The sequence below is a fragment of the Nansenia antarctica genome (assembly GCF_963989245.1).
Source record: "Nansenia antarctica genome assembly, chromosome: 10".
NCBI classification, from domain to species: domain Eukaryota; kingdom Metazoa; phylum Chordata; class Actinopteri; order Argentiniformes; family Microstomatidae; genus Nansenia; species Nansenia antarctica.
The window spans coordinates 17266460-17283228 of record NC_137680.1 but is presented as its reverse complement, the minus strand read 5'-3'; the positions used below and the strand labels follow the sequence as shown (position 1 = coordinate 17283228).

Here is a 16769-nt window from a genome sequence, read left to right as displayed (position 1 = left end):
TATTTCATTTTTCAATAAGCACTCTCTTTAACAACAGAGTTGTTGTCTTAAATATACGTTTGTTATACAATGCCATAAAAGAATGATCTATCTTTTAATTGACATGAAGTCATAAAAAAATAAAAGAAAGGCTCCCGAGTCTTGCCCTAGATACAACTGTTGTGGAATACCTGGATACTTCAGTTCATCAACCTAGAGAAGACGGAGAGGCCGTTCTCCTTGGCCTTCAGCTTTTATGATAGTGTTTTTGACTAGAGACAATAAAATTAGAAATGCACGTAGCTTCTGGGTACTGACACCAAGTGACACACACACATGAACTCTTCATGCTGGAGAGGCATTGGTGGAGATGGATGATGATTCACAGCTTTTACCCGGATTCACAATCAACGTTTAAACTCATAATAACCCCTTTTAAGAACCTCACAATACAGAATTATGAAACACGGGACGTGATGTTATACTGTCCATTGTGCCAATGGATGGTACGCACATGAGGTTTGCCTTGATGTTGAGAGTGGCATGGGAGCTGTATCTCAGACATGGGAAGGATGTTAAATTTCGGGACACATCATCAGTAGAGTACCTTTGAATCATGGGGTGTTTCGGCCTTTTCAACACTAGACACCCTCATCTAAGGCGGCCAGCTACAGGGTGATCAAGCCTGAGCTTGTGTCCCATGCCCAATCATGAGAATTGCCTGGTTGTTTAAATGGCGCAGCCCACGGGACTATGCAAGGCAGGGGTGTCCTCTTCCCTGAGTCAGGCCTAGAGCAGACCGCATACCTTGTTCACCCTCCTCCTGGAGGGTTCTGACCTGGGTTCTCAAGTGGGAGTGGGGGTAGGGGGGGGATTAGTGAGCGGGTCATGTTGCTGTTCTTTGAGCCCAGCAAGGGTCCTTCCGCTTGATCCATATCCACTGGCTGCTTCTTTCGGCCGCTTCAGAGAGTGATCTAATTGTCTGTCGCAGAGCCTGTCCATGGATGCCAAGGTCTTTCAGCAGCCTAACGGTGGAAGAAGCCACGAAACCTCTGCATCCCACTTCAACAGGATAGACTTTTGCCTTCCATCCTCGTTGTTGAGCGTCTGCTGCCAGTTCTGTGTAGCGCAGTTTCTTGCGCTCATAGGCCTCTTTAGCTGAATTCTCCCACGGGACTGTGAGCTCTATGATGTAAACAGACTTCAGTGAAGGGGACCAGAGTACCAAGTCTGGTCTAAGGGTGGTGGCTGCAATCTCGGGTGGAAAGATTAGTTGCTGGCCAATATCGACTAGCATCTTCCAATCCCGGGCCATGGCTAGCTGTCCAGCTTCTGGTTTGGTTGGAGGATGGTTGGACTTTTTCTGTCCCTCTCGGATGAATGTTGGTGCCGTGATGGAATTGGTTGCTTTCAAGGGCAAGGAGTTGGTGGTATTCCTCTTGCTCTCAAGAGCTGCTGCCAGGCTCTTGAGGACCTGGTTGTGCCTCCAGGTGTAGCGGCCTTGTGTGAGGCTGGTCTTACAACCGGACAAGATGTGTTTGAGAGTCGCTGGAGTTGGGCAGAGGGCACAGGTTGGGTCCTCACCATACCACTGGTGAAGGTTCTTTGGAGATGGGAGCACATCATAGGTAGCTCTGATGATGAAGCTGATGTTGCTTGCCTCCATTCCCCAGAGCTCCCTCCAGCTGAGCTTTCTCCTTTCCAGACCTTCCCACCTCATCCATTGTCCCTGCTTTGCAAGAGAGACGGCCTTCGCGCTTCTTTCAGCCTCCTCCTGACGGCGCACCTCCTCGACCAGACAGAATTGAATTGAAATGGATGGTGAAAAAGCGCCATTATATTATCCCAGTGTGAACAGTGTTTTGCCTTGTTTGTGTTCAATTACTATGTCTTACACAAAGATTATGCAAGTCACCAATACAGTATGATGAATAGCTTTGTTTTTATTGGGTTTCTGATTTGCATAGGAATCCATTATTACACACTGTGTGGATCAAGTTGTCATTACAAACTGAGCAAATGGAGAGGAACACAACTCCTCCCGCAAAACGAATGCGACACATGAGATGTGTAATGGGATGAGATGAGACTTACACATCACTCTACAAAACTGGTCTATAACCAAGTGGCCAAAAAGAATTCCTTAATGGAAAATAATCTATCTCATATCCATAATTGTGTTTGAAACAATGAATTCAAGTGATACAGCAAAGAGTGTGTTTGGAAATGTGTTTATTCGGTTTTACTACAAAGCATTATGTTTAATGCAAATCCAGCACATGCAGTGCAGTTTCCACACGATCTCTTATGTGAAGAATAGTGGTAGCTGCATGTTTGTCACTGGCAGGGACTGGGGATCCTTTGTCAGGATCAAGAGAAAACTATGACATTTGCTGAGTTGGTAATGACATCCTAATCTATACAATGTGTAATTGATTCCTATGCAAATCAGAGACCCTATAAAAAAAAAATATTAATTCCAGAATTACATGAACTATTATCCTTGCATTAAGATTGACTCAATTCAACTTATTGAGTGATTTGTTGATGACATTTTTGCATTTTACCTAATTTTAAGAGTGTCATAGCAAAGGGTCTGAATATTTTTAATAATGAATAATAATTTTAATCTGAATAATTTAAATTTACTGAAATTTCAAAAACGTGTTTTCACTTTGTCATTCTGGGGGATTATGTGTGGATTGATGACAATTCATTTTTAATTCAATCCATTTTAAATTGAGTCTCAAAATGCAGAAAAAGTGAAGGGGTCTGAATACTTTCCGATTAACAGTGGGTCAACGCCATAGGAGTCATATAAACCACACACAGACTGGCGAGTGTATTCCACTACAGAGTTCAATGACTCCCAACCTGCACAGAGACACCACATGTTCCTCTCCCTGTAGGCAAACTTAGTTATGTAAGCCAATTGTTTGGTTGACGAAAAGGTATGTATTTATGATATGTGTTTGTTATTTCTTATATATGTTGTCTCATACGATTTTTTTTTACATGTGGCGACGTCTGTTTTTATTTGGTTATCATGTCTTGAGTACTGTGCATTGTTGTTGCATAAATGCAAAAAGTAATGCTTAAGAAATGTTTTTCCCCCCAGGACCGCAGAATGCAACCCTTAATTCGTTTTGGAGAATGAAGGACAAGTTTTTTTTAGATGTCGCTATCTCTGTGGTGATAAGGTGGTGTGTCCTCCGTGCCCGTCTCAGACTGCTCCTGGCCTCCATAAACACAGGTCTTATCACAGGCATTTACAACTATCTGCATGCCTGAGGCCACGTAATGTTACTACAGCTGGAGAGGCAGCCTGGAGAGAATACACACATCACTCTCAGAGGAGAGTCTACTGTAACTCTGAAAAATCTTTTTGTTGCCATGCATGTAGGACACGTTTTGTGCCAAGTAGAGCCATCTCTGTGGAAAAGTTTCTACATGGAGTCCCAAGTAGAGCCCTCTCTGTGGAAATGGTTCTACATGGAACAAAAAAATTATGTCATGTTGACACGTCAATGCCAGATGAAGTAATGTTATCATTCAGGTGACTGGTGCTGCCAGGGTAGCGACACGTCGGCCCGTGACGGCACCCATAATCTTTTTACTGCGGTCGTTCACCCCATGGACTGACCTTGACTTCCTACCGTACAGAGGATGGTAACCTCTGCCTCAGACACGGCCATTTCCATAGACTCTATAGAGGCGTAAAGAGGTGTAGTGTCAAGGTGAAGTGTTTGGGGATAGATCGCCAGGTTTAAGAGTGATTGTAGGCCTATAGAGATAAGATGTAAACAAAACATTTATGTTTCAGTATGTGTTTTGAAAGTGTAAGCAATGGCTTCAGATACGGTTTCATATCAATCTAGTCATCTAGAATCCTAGACCTATAGGGCTAGTTTCCAGGACACACATAAAGCCACTGAGCACTGTGAAATAGTCCAAGACTAGGCAGTGGTCTAATCTGGGTCCTCTAGTCCTGTACAGTACAGGCATACTGGACCTGAACACTATGTTTCCCATAGTTTTCCCAGACCTAGACTAAACCTAGTCCTAGACTAAAACAATATTTCAGTGAAGAATCTCCATCAAAATACAGTTCAAGACTAGGCTAAATTTGTGTCTGGGAAATCCCCCCTATGCTTCCATACCCAGCAAATATGACTCATGCTCATTGCTCATATCCTTGTTAAGTAGGACTAATAAAGTCCTTTGCTTATCTGTTTCGTACCTCGGTGCCCGGCACTGCCAAGATAAGCCATTAGGGCAATTGAATCTAATGCATTAAAATGTCAGATTAACATATTAATAATCATATATTATGATTATATATGCTATATATATTATATATATTAAGCTTATGCTTCTTCCTACTCCTTTTCGGACATGTTAAGTAAATAGTGTTTTTTGTTTTGTTTTGTTTTTTCTTGGTTTTGTTTTGTTTTTTCTTGTTTTTGTTTTGTTTTTTCTTGTTATAACTATTTCTTTTTTCACATGTTCGAAATAAAGCTTTCATTCATTCATTCATTCATTCATTCATATACAACACAACTCAGTTGGTTGAGAGTTGGGCAGTGGTCAGGGCAGGATTTGCACATTTGACATACTGATTTGCACATTTGACATACTGTGTCATTGTCAGTGTCGTTGTTGTAAATGTGGATTTCTATCATTATCCGTTTTATGAGCTGAGCTGAGTAATATATCACAAGATATATCAGAATGAAATATACTGTAGGTATGACAAAAGTGGAGATGTGAATACGGGGAATAGAATAATAATACCAACCAATAATACTCTTATAATAATAGAAACATTTATTTTGGAGTGAGCAGCTCCAGCACTGACTGTTTTTAATATAATGTTCTCAGTAAACCAGAAGCTAAAGCACACCAGTTGAGTAAGAGGTAACGGTTGTCCTCGTCTCTCAAGGCCTCCTTACAGGTCAATGCTCCCAGGCTCCTCCTGTTTGCGTTGGCCTCCCTCCACCTTGTTAGGTGTGAGCTGGCAGCCAGAGGGGCCATATACTGTACAGTGTACCTGATTACACCCCACAGTCCTTGGTGGCTTGGTACTGCCTGGGTTAATGACACAGGGCTGAGAGATAAGGCTCAACCCAACCTGATATCCTCCCGGCATTGGTCTATCAGTAGCTGTTCATTGAGAAAAGCCTTATCTGCTTTCGAGGGCATGCTGTCGTTCACCCTGGTGGCGCTGGGACGACCAGGGTTGTTTTTCACTGTGGGAGTATTGACAGGTCAAGGTTCACCTGTTTAGCTCGGAGGGCTGGCCTTATAAATACAGAGCACAGTGAGAGGCCGTGGCATCAAAGCACACACACCCTCGTGAAGAGAAGAGGTTGTCTAGGTGACAAGGGACGAGCATTTTGAACTGAACTGAGCAATTTTGATCAATATTTTTTTTGTTTTGTTTTCTATGATCATCAAGATGGATAATGGGTGTCGCTGCTCAGACTACAATGACAGGCAGTCGAATGCAATCCTCTACAACATCCTCAGCCGTGCCAACAACGAGGGGACCACCCAGACCAACCTGAACTACAACCTAACATCCCACAGGTGCAACTGTGAGACACGGCGGACAGTGTGCTTAAAAAGTCCAGGAGACATTTGCCAAGAGGCGTCGGGGGTCCTGGTTAAAACCATTAATTTTATGAAGAGCCTACCGGCTTTTAGCCAACTCCCTCCAAACGACCAGCTATCGCTCCTCCAAAGCTGCTGGGCACCACTCTTCATCCTGGGTCTGGCTCAGGAAGGGGTGGGTTTTGAGGTGGTTGACACTCCTGCAGACAGCATGCTGAAACGAATCCTCCTGAACTCGCAGGAGAGCTCCGAGACAGAGAGAGAGCAGCCCACACTGGCTGGAGTCAACAAACTCAAGTCCTGCCTCAAGAAGTTCTGGAGTCTGGATCTAAGCCCCAAGGAGTATGCATACCTCAAAGGCACCATCTTATTCAACCCAGGTAAGTGTCTGACGGCATTTTAACATTTCATCGTAAATGACAGTTATCGCTGTACGCTCCTTAATAGACATTCCCGTTGCAGTCCTGTATATACTGTATATATGTCTATTACATATACATTATGAGGGTAGGGATCTTAATATGGATTTAATGTGGAATTGTTCACTGTAGCTCAGTGATGCAACTCACCAAACTGTAGACTTCTAGAGAAAACCACCATTGCACAAAACATGTCTTAAAAGATATATCTTTCTATTGAAATACTATAGTGCCAGTATATCAATATACATTATGTACTCTCTTGATGTTCTGTTAAAAATAGAGGAGTAAAGATGGGTCAGTCTAGTCAATTTTGTAATTTGCAATATCTACAACCTATTCAGACTCACAAGTCAGACTCCCCATACATGAGATTCTGGGTTCAGAGATTACCTATAACCTACATACTGCCTTGGATGCAATATATAACGTAGCCTCTTGACTAATTCTACATTCCTTTCATTCACAGATGCTCCAGATCTTAAGGCGGCTCTCTTTGTGGAGGGCTTACAGGTGGAAGCCCAGCACGCTCTGAGGGAGGTCGTCCTACCCCTTCACCCTGGGGACCGAGGCCGCTTTGCTCGGGTCTTGCTCACCGCCTCCACACTAAAGACCATCACACCAAACCTGGTCGCAGAGCTCTTCTTCCGACCTGTCATCGGTCAGGCAGATCTGCTCGAACTGCTGGTTGATATGCTATTCTGCAGGTAGTTCGAATAAAGTTAAAGCCTCTTTTACATACAAACTCTGCTTTTATCAGGGATTTTTTAATCCCAGGTTTGATCAAATCCAGGCCTGTTTATATCACACTGTAAGCCCAGGAATTGCAGAAGGCTTGGACTCCCACTGACGAAGAAGCATAGCTCTAAAGCTACGTTGAGTCCCCAGGACTGAATGGGAGTGTCACCTTGTGTGACGAAGAAATGGTCAACGGTCAGTGGACTGTACAAATAAGATGTTAGTCATGAGAGAAGAAACAGGAGGTGTGTGTAGATGACACATTACCATTGTTAGGTTTAATGTCTGACAAAAGAGAAAAAACATTTTCACAGACACAGTTTGCTATTGTTTACATCAATCAACTATGAACAAGCAACATGTGTCTTATTAAAATTCAGGTCACAGACTGGGTCAGTAATAGTTTCGTGATTTGCTGTGGCTGAGTTTTATAACAGACATTTTATTGGATATAGATATAGTGTCATCAGTCAAGAGACAGTCTGACAGTCTGATCTCCTTTGATACTTTGGTAGTATATTGAGTGAAACTACATATACTGTTTTTGTGCATGTTTGATGAATATTGTAAATAAGTGGGATTGCCTACAGAATATTTTGAATAAATATATTTTTCTAGAATGATTGCTGCACATTGTCTCTCTGTTGGAATGAGCATTATGAAACTCAACACACAACTAGCATTAGCAACATACTGTAGAAATAAGTATTGTAAAACGAACATAGTAATACTATTAGCTATCTATATATATTATCTATTAAATAATATACACATACTTTATTATGCAAACTGTTGTTCTGAATATGTACTTGACATAGTTGAGACCCATGAAACAGCTCCTATTTGCCTTTAGCCAAAAAAAACATTAGATACAAAAATCATTCTTCAGTTCAGGACTACAGTATGTTGGGGTCACCAACAGAGCTCCTCTAACATGGCCCTGTCCAGAAACACCTACCTCCTAGCCCTTATCCCCTATTCCCTATTCCCTACCCCCTACTCCCTACACAGTTGTGATCTAACAGGCTTGGACAAGTATAAGCAAGATGGTAGTAGCTCCACCTTGCCATTCCATCGTCTTGTTAGAATTATGTATCTAGCTGACCACTGTTCTAGAACATCATTTAGCGCACACACTCTGAACACCTGTCCCCATCCAGCTCTACTTGTTTGTCTATGTTGTGAACCCGAGGTACAGTAAGGTACAGTAAGGTACAGGTTACCTCACTGGCACAGAGGATTTGGATTCAACTTTAGATTGTCATTGACAGAGTACAAGTACTAAGACAACAAAACATATTTTGGCATCTAACCAGATGGTGGCATCGTGCCAAAAGACATGAGTATGTAGACAGTGCATGGTATGACAGTATAGAGTATTACAGTGAGTATAAGTAAATGAATATAAAAGTCAATATACAGTACATGCAATGACTATAAGAAGTAATATATTGAGCGAGGAATATCAATATGATATGTACAGTTAAGATATATGTACAGTATGAAATGTACAGAACAAGGGCAATAGGTCTTAAGGTACTATGTAACATATGTCAGATGTGTAGAGACCAATATAATATGGTATATGGTATGTGCAAACAGCAGTAGTGCAAAACTCCTGAGTGTGTAATGTTCCTCCTGTTGGGAGGCTAGTGGGCTAGGCTACTGCTGGGATTTTGAGTTCAGCATATATATTGGACAAACCACTAACCAACACATAGGCAGCCAGCCGTGTCTGCTGACACTGTCATTCTGTCCTTCCCTCCCTTCGCCCCTCCCTTTCTGTTCCTCTCCATGGCTATTGGCTAAGCAGTTAGGTGTTATATTGCCTTCTATCCACTAGATGATGTACTAGTCCAGAGCAGAATACCTGTGATTTTATTGGATAGTGGTGACCCCTGCTAGCAATAGGCATCTCCAGATCTATCCCAAGTTCCCAACTCATCAATTTGGCACATCAAATAGTATGGTTTATTTATGGCCAGGCAAATCCCTTACAACGAGATAGTAATGTACCATTCCCCCCAAAGAGGTTTGGATGGAACTACAACACTACTTCACACAGTGATTATGAAATTCATAGCACCCCCCTCCATATTTTCAGAAGACTGGAGAACATCACTTTTTGATAGGATTTTACTGGAACATGCTTTTTGATTTAATATGTTCCAGCCTGACTCAGAGCGCATTCTCAGTCACAATGCAGTAGTAATGTGACCTATATGGGGTTCGTTGTGAAACAGTGAACGTTTACACAACACTCCGTACAGGTAGAACAGGTATGCAGAGAGGCAGCGGGGAGGGGAGGGGAGAGGAGGGGGTGCGCTTGTCTGTACAGATGGAGAGGGAGAGTGCTGATCTAGACCACACCAGATTCAGGCCGGAGAGGAACCACAACAGGGCTTTAGAGATCCTCCTCCTCCACTCTTCAGCGGTTCCCTTTCTTTTGTCAGAACCAGATGAACAAGTTTCTGCTTTTGCTGAGGGCGGAAAGAAGCCTGCCTGCCTGCCTGCCTGAATGACACCACTGACCTGGGGGAGAGAGGAGCCTGACAGCACTGTAATCTGAGAGAGGAGGCTGCAGAGACACAGAGGCTGGAAGAAGTGCTAGAACAATATTGAACAAAACGTGTTGCTGTGACAGGAACAGCAGGGAAGACATTCTGAGACAAGAGCGCAGAAGTGTATGTTGTTGACAGCATATGCAGCACTAGGCCTATGGCATATGAGATCTGAGATGAGGAAAGATGAATAGAGGTGTCACAGATGTTTACATAATGTGTAAATACCCGTCTATGTTTCTGAGAATGTAGTAGGCGTTTATGGCATAGCTAATTGTAAGTCTGACCAAAACTCTATGACACTCAAATTAGGTGTCACAGATGTTTACATAATGTGTAAATACCCGTCTATGTTTCTGAGAATGTAGTAGGCGTTTATGGCATAGCTAATTGTAAGTCTGACCAAAACTCTATGACACTGCAGAGCTGAACTGAGCTGGTTATGGAGGCACCATAGTTCCCGTAATGGTAATGGAACAATGTACAAACACAATATCAGAACCAGTACTGCACAGTTTGTGTCCGTCTCGTACTGTGTAACACCCCTAATGTTATACCTCTCAGAACATCAAAAACAACACACTCCCAAACATCAGCACCGACCTAAGAATTACAGGTAGAAACGGAGTCCGAGAGTAATGTAACAGAACTACTAAATGACTTATTATAGAGAGAAACTAGGCAAGGTGACAAAAACAGGCCTAGGGATATTTCTTTCTTTTTTATTTTGACAAAAATAAAACTATACATTAAATTTGCAAAAGAGTGACCCAATGCCCCAGATGGTTAGGCAACCCAAGAAGCAACGTTTACCTGGAAAAAGTGTCTGTACAAAAAAGGGCTTAACATTTTTCCTTTGACAAAAAAAGAAAAGCATGAAGCAAAACCTGCTACTGGTCCAAAAGGCAGGCCCCCCCCCCCCACACACACACACACGCACACACGCACGCACACACACGCACACACACACACACATGCAAACACACAGAACAACAACAACAACAAGGACGGTTACGTGTAGGCTCAGTCTCTGTACTATGGAGTGAGTTAAAATGGCATGGAGTGATGATATATGCCTCTGCTTTAGTAGCATTGAGGGAAACTGTAAGTCAACAACATCATCACTAGTATAAAAACAACTTGCAACATAGCATGCAAACACATAAAAAATGTCCATCGTTTTCAGTCAGTCCCAGTCGTAAACTGCTCAGTTCCTTTACCCAGTCCTTAAACCAGGGAAGCATGGCCGTGTCAAAGGATCAAAGGGCTAAGGAGTCCTGGTCCCCTCCATCAGACTACAGCCTTCCTCTGCAGTCATTGTGATGGTGTGCTCTGGACGTTACTCAACATTGTTTTGACGTTGTGTGTCTCAGAGGACGTCCAACAGAGGAGCCCCTGAAGAGTCTGTCTCTGTGTCGTGCAAGTAGGGGGAGTAGGCCATGGCTGAGCTGGAGGAGTACGCTGTGAGGACGACAGCAGAGAGAGACAGTTACCTCAGGAACCTACTGTCTAGAGAAGGCACAAGCAATACTGAATAAAATAAAAAACTACAGTTGCTCAAATCAATGGTGAGTGACCCATAAGTCTCTGTAAAAGTGTATTGACTGACTTGACTTTTTATGATATACTTCGTAAGGATATACAACAACTTTTGTTTGAGAAAAAAGGTTGAGAGCTGAATCTGAAACCCTGTCACACTCCTAATCCGAGACGCATACAGTGTGCATACGTAACACAACGTTCCTTCAAAGGCAGCGTAATAGGACCTTTCACTCCTCTCCCCCTAATCTCAGCACTGAACAACAAAAAACACCTTTCCATTCCACAATTATTCATCTGTAACCTGAGTCACTCACCACGTTACATAATAAACCATCCACCATAATGAGTCAGGTATTTAATGTGATCTGATGCTACTGTGAGGGGGCAAGGTAGCCCGCAGCCCGCCCCCCGCCCCGCCCCCCCTTAACACATACACCTCTGAGCCCAGAGGGAAGATGATACGGAGTGCGGGGGTGGGGGGTGGCACGCAGAGAAAGGCAGGAATGTGGGCTCTTTATTCTCCAGGAGGCGCATCAAAGCCAGGTATGCTACCAGAGAGCAGAGAGGTGAGAAAACGTCTGCAGCTACACAGGGTCAACAATAGCTCCTGGATAAAAAGCTACCATGTCCCCTGATCGGAAAGTAGGCATTCAAATACATATGTCCAATCTTTGAAGCTAGTCAATATGTGCTTGGTTTAGCTTGACATTTGCACTTCGCCCACTTTCATTGTAACAAGTTAATTAATTCAAGCGCAGCTGAAGTGTTTGAACTGTGTCCATTTGACCCACATGTTGTGTGTGAATAAGTATATTTACACACTGCAAGGTCAACCCAAACCATACTGTGCTGGCTCAGATATTTTAAATTCACATTGGCCTTTCCAGCATTGTTCCAGCAACAATGGTTGTTTTGGTAACCAGGCCAGGTAGCATGGCTCAGTCAGCACTGATTGGTTGAGGCTCCGAGCATCGCATAGGAATGACGCCAGCTGTAGTAAGACAATGGGCCAGGACAGTACGGCTCAGCTCAGCTTGGCTCAGTAGTGTGAAAAGTGTCCCGAAGTATAGTTCTTACTTCTCCCACTGTAGTGTCTCATCTTCCTGGCTAGTTCGTCTGACGACGTCAACTCAGACACCTTCACCTCTGGCACTGCAACAGAAGCAAAAGAGAATGTTGGCACACCTATAGCTTCTCCAGAAGCTAAACCAAAACATTTGATACTTTTTGCAATTCATGCAAAACACCACAATCACAGTATGCACAAAAGGTACAAACATGAAAAATACTGTAGGGATGTGCATAACTGAAATCTTTCATGGTCGAATAATCGATGGGTGGTATGAACGAATAATCGATTTTTCGATGTGTGCCAACATTCACAAACGCAGCCATGTATCGCCGGCAAGAAATCATTTAATATCTTAAACGCAAAAAAACAAACTTTAACAGTGAAAAATGTTATTTATTCTGGTATTAATCCTCAGGAATTTCTTCTTCTGAATACTTTTAGGCTTAATTAAGCTAACATAACAATAACACAGAACAGAAGAAAAAGGCATGCCGCTAATACCGACGTACGCATTAGAGCAGTATTTTGACAATTACATTTAAAGCTGTCCAAGCCATTTCCAATTACAATTACAATGTTTACCAATAGTCTAGCTATAGCCTACCAAAAATCAAAACATTTAAGGCAGTAGTTTTTTCGCTGCGGCTTCTGTCACACTGGCAAGCTTGAATAAATGTTGCCATGCTTGATTGGGTCGGTCCCTCACCTTCGTTTACTTTGACAGTTGCTTACTTTGACTTCAACTTTTTGAATGACGTCAGTCTCTCGCCCGTTCCTCACTCAATGGAATGGGAAACATTCAAAACAACAGTCTAAATGTAAAAAATCGGCTTTGACCCTGGGGAACGAATAATCGACTAATCCCATCCCTAATGAAAACCACCTGGGGAAATCTAAGGTAGTATCGAATGAGGTGAAACAAAGAAACACTTTGACATGAGTCATTGAAGTGGTGACACGGCTTATCAGATATGGTCCACTTATAGACAGACGGGAAGGAAGAATAGGAGAGGTTTGCATTAAAAGGTATAATTAGAGTTTCCTGAAATCAGATTGAGAGATAAACTTTGTGTCACCCATATTCTAGTCAAGAAGACTTGACAAGAGTCAAGACTCCTATTGTGATATTTTTGTTATTGTGATATTTTTGTCTGGGCTGTTCCCTGCTGCGCTCTGCTGTACAGGAGGGAGGGATGGAGGGGGGGAGGAGGGGATGCATATTCATGATTGTTTTGTTATGTCGAGCAATTGAATGGTTGAATGACTATGCTGAACAATTCCAAAACCCAATAAATAGATTTTTCTTAATAAAAGAGTGACAACTCCTTCCAATCTTCCAAAAGTTTATAGTAATAATAACCCCTCTCTTACTGTCACTGTCGAAGGTGTAAGTCATGGTCTCGTTCCCGCTGTCAGGTGGGAGCGTCCCTCCGTCGGTCCTCCCATTGGCGTTGGTCCTCTGCTGCTGCTGGGGCGGCTCCTGGGGGGGTGGGTTCTTGTTCCTTTTGCCCTTGCGGGTGCTGATGCGGATGACCCCGTGGACCAGCCGACACTCTGCCTCCTGCTCCTCCAGGTTGTAGTCCTGGGCGATGCTGTAGATGAGCTCGCTGATCTCGTTGGTCTTGCGGGAGAAGGAGGAGTCTGAGGTGCACTTGGCCAGCTGGTCTATCTGATGCAGGGCGTAGAGTTCCAGAAGCTTCTTGGTGATGAGCGAGTCGATGTCTGTGCCGCTCTCGCTCAGTGCGTCCAGGTCAAGGTCTTCGCGGGAGTACAGACTGGTGTTGCTGATCGGGCGCTGCTGGTTGCCACTGTCACCGCCTCCCGTCCCCTTGCCGCTGCCCGCCGGCCGGGTCCGTTTGGGGGCGGAGGGGATGTGGCTCGGGTACACCACCCTCTCCCCTGCGATGCGCACGTCTTGGTAGCGGAAGCTGTCGCTCATGGGCAGCTTGGAAGGCTTGGAGGGTTTGTTGCTGGGCTCCAGAGGAATGCCACAAGTGGGGTTCGACCAAGACACGGTGTGGTGGTGGGGGTCGGGGTCGGCCTTGGTGGGGTGGTCTGTGGAGGTCTCGTTGACGGGCAGACAGGGTTCCCGGCTGCCGTAGAAGCCACAGGTCAGCACGCAGCAGAGGAGGGCCTTACAGCCACTCCAGCCCATGGAGGCACAGGAGCCACAGGCATGTCTACCCTGGGGGGAGTCCGCTGACCCCGGGATGAAGCCCAGCGTCTCTGACCCCCGCCCATTGGCGTGTCGTTGGGGGGCTCCACCGCCACCTCCTCCTCCTCCTCCTCCGCCACCACCACCACCACCTCCTCCGCCTCCTCCGCCACCACCACCACCACTACTACCACTACCTCCTCCTCCTCCTCCTCCACCACCACCTCCTCCACCACTGCCATCTCCACCTCTGCGGCCTTGCTGGGCCTCGGGGTGACCACGGTAGTAATCACCATGGGGATCCTTGTAGGACTCCTGGCTGGACTCCCTGGAGATGGTGCGGCCATGCCGGTACCCGTCGGCCCTGGTGTTGGCAGAGGTGTTGTTGTTGTGAGGTTTGTGGTGGCGGGACGTCTGGGGAGCCCCTGTGTTGTGGCCAGGCATGGCTCAGTGCACCTGGGACCTGAGGGGTTGAAACATGAATGAACACTCAAAACACTAAACATTCTGATTTACTCTCAGTAAGCTATTAGTGATTCTTATCCATGTCTTTTATGTCTGCCAAAGTCACATATCTTAGATGTCTAACGAGGCCTACTAAGGCTATAGCTATGTCTACAACACAAAATAATCTAAGACACGCAAAGCATCATCTCGGTACATAAAAATAGGCCATACATAGACTCTCATGTCGATGTTTTTACGTCAGTTTTGCGCAGGCCTGTAGTTGTCTCCATATTTCTTTTATATTGACCGTGCGCAGCTGATCTACTGGGCGGACTTACCTAGGCCTTGGCTTTAAGAAGATTAATAAGAAGTTGTAAATGATCATGTTTAGAATAACATTCAAATGTGACTGTATGGACAATATTTACATAAAGACAAACAACAGGCTATCTCGGTCACTTGTCGACTCCCCCAGCTTGTTCGAGATTGATACACTGTAAAGGAATGCATTTTCATCCCACACTGCTACGATTGTAATAAACAACTTACCGCATATGAGGAAATAGTTTGGGTTACTTTGGGTGACTCTTGATCGCCGTTAAAATCACGGAAGTCCGCGGGGAAAAAACTTTCTTGGGACGAGTAAGATTGGATCGGATCTCAGAGTGTTTTTCTATAGGCTAACACAAACAGTTTGTAGCCAAAGAGCTCATGACCAACCAACCAAACGCACACGGTCTTGACTTATTTGGGTAAATTCCAGTGTCGCTCCCTCGTCTCCCCGTGGAGGTTATTACCTGCGGCTACAGGTAAACCCGACACCCACCCACTGACAGGTAACACATGACGTCACGCAAGAAGGCGTACCCCATATGCATTCATACGACCTGAGTGGACGGCCCACAGCTTCCAGTGGTATATAAAGGATTAATTGGTGATTTACGGGATTTCTACTTATTTAGTGTGATCAGTGCATACAGGTTCATTTCTATGTGAATTGTGAATTCAGGAAGGTTCGTTGATAAGCCACTAGAGGGCACCCTACTACTACAGGTTCAATATGTCCATGAGATCCAGTGAGATCACAGACTAGACTACCATGCCTGAGATTCATCTGCCTGCCACCCCCCCCCCCCCCCACCACAAAGGTATTTGAATTTGATCTGTGAATTGTGCGTAATTAAAAAAGACACGCACACGCGCGCGCGGACACACACACACACACACACACACACAGAGAGAGACACAGAGAGAGAGAGAGCGACACAGAGAGACAGAGAGAGAGAAAGAGAGAGAGAGAGCGACACAGAGAGACAGAGAGAGAGAGAGAGCGACACAGAGAGACAGAGAGAGAGCGACACAGAGAGACAGAGAGAGAGAGAGAGAGAGACACACACACACACACAGAGACAGAGAGAGAGAGAGAGTGACACAGAGAGACAGAGAGAGAGAGAGAGAGAGAGAGAGAGAGACACACACACAGAGACAGAGAGAGAGAGAGAGCGACACAGAGAGACAGAGAGAGAGAGAGAGACACACACACAGAGACACAGAGAGAGAGAGAGAGAGCGACACAGAGAGAGAGAGAGAGAGAGAGAGAGAGAGAGAGAGAGAGAGAGAGAGAGAGAGAGAGAGAGAGAGAGAGTGGAAAGATACAGTGCAACCTGCTGACCCAGCAGGTGCACCTCCATTCTGTCCCACTTTCCCTCCGGACCATCACTTCATCATCTCCTCAGCAGATGGAGAAGCAGTGTATTTGCACTGTAGAAGCAGTGTATTTCCATGGGTTCCCTGTAGAGTTGTGAAGGTTACTAAATCAAAATAAATTAAATGGAAAAATACAGTAAATGGGCTTTTGACAGAATGTTTTATTGAGTAACATAAGGGAATGTACATTGCTTGCATACTACTATGTTAAACAGACTGTGTACTTAAGATATAGACTACATACTGTACATTTATACATGGCCAGTTGGCACTGTATATCCTATGGGAAGTAAATCCTACATTGGACACATCTTCACATACAACACAGCACATATACATGGCTTAATCAGTTGAGTTTCAGTATTCATTCAAAACACACATTTATTTTTAAACAAAACCTATTCTCTATAAAACAGTAATTATATGGAAGGTCTATACGGTTTTGGTTTCCACCTCTACAGTAGAACCTCTGTGTTGTCCAACATGCATGATCCAGGCAATTTGTTGTGAGGGTCAAATTCTTCTGCATGGGCTGT

General features: G+C 44.4%; 2 protein-coding genes across 2 annotated transcripts; one reads left to right on the top strand and one right to left on the bottom strand.

The window, feature by feature from the left end:
• Positions 1-5329: 5329 nt before the first annotated feature.
• nr0b2a (nuclear receptor subfamily 0, group B, member 2a) lies at positions 5330-7331 on the top strand. The gene is made up of 2 exons (XM_080540646.1): positions 5330-5972; positions 6481-7331. The coding sequence occupies exons 1-2, from the start codon at positions 5426-5428 to the stop codon at positions 6720-6722; spliced, it is 789 nt and encodes a 262-aa protein (XP_080396772.1). The 5' UTR covers positions 5330-5425; the 3' UTR covers positions 6723-7331.
• A 3348-nt stretch (positions 7332-10679) lies between these two features.
• On the bottom strand, positions 10680-14523 carry kdf1a (keratinocyte differentiation factor 1a; the record flags this gene model as incomplete). Its single annotated transcript, XM_080541028.1, has 4 exons — positions 10680-10771; positions 11930-12004; positions 13296-14207; positions 14328-14523. The coding sequence occupies 4 exons, from the start codon at positions 14521-14523 to the stop codon at positions 10680-10682; spliced, it is 1275 nt and encodes a 424-aa protein (XP_080397154.1).
• Between the last annotated feature and the right edge of the window lie 2246 nt (positions 14524-16769).

What these genes read in the sequence shown, in the direction of transcription:
- nr0b2a (XM_080540646.1), top strand. Translation starts at nt 5,426, where the DNA reads ATGATCATCAAGATGGATAATGGGTGTCGCTGCTCAGACTACAATGAC. An exon ending in CACCATCTTATTCAACCCAG is followed by an intron (nt 5,973 to 6,480) that starts GTAAGTGTCTGA and finishes TTTCATTCACAG; the next exon opens with ATGCTCCAGATCTTAAGGCG.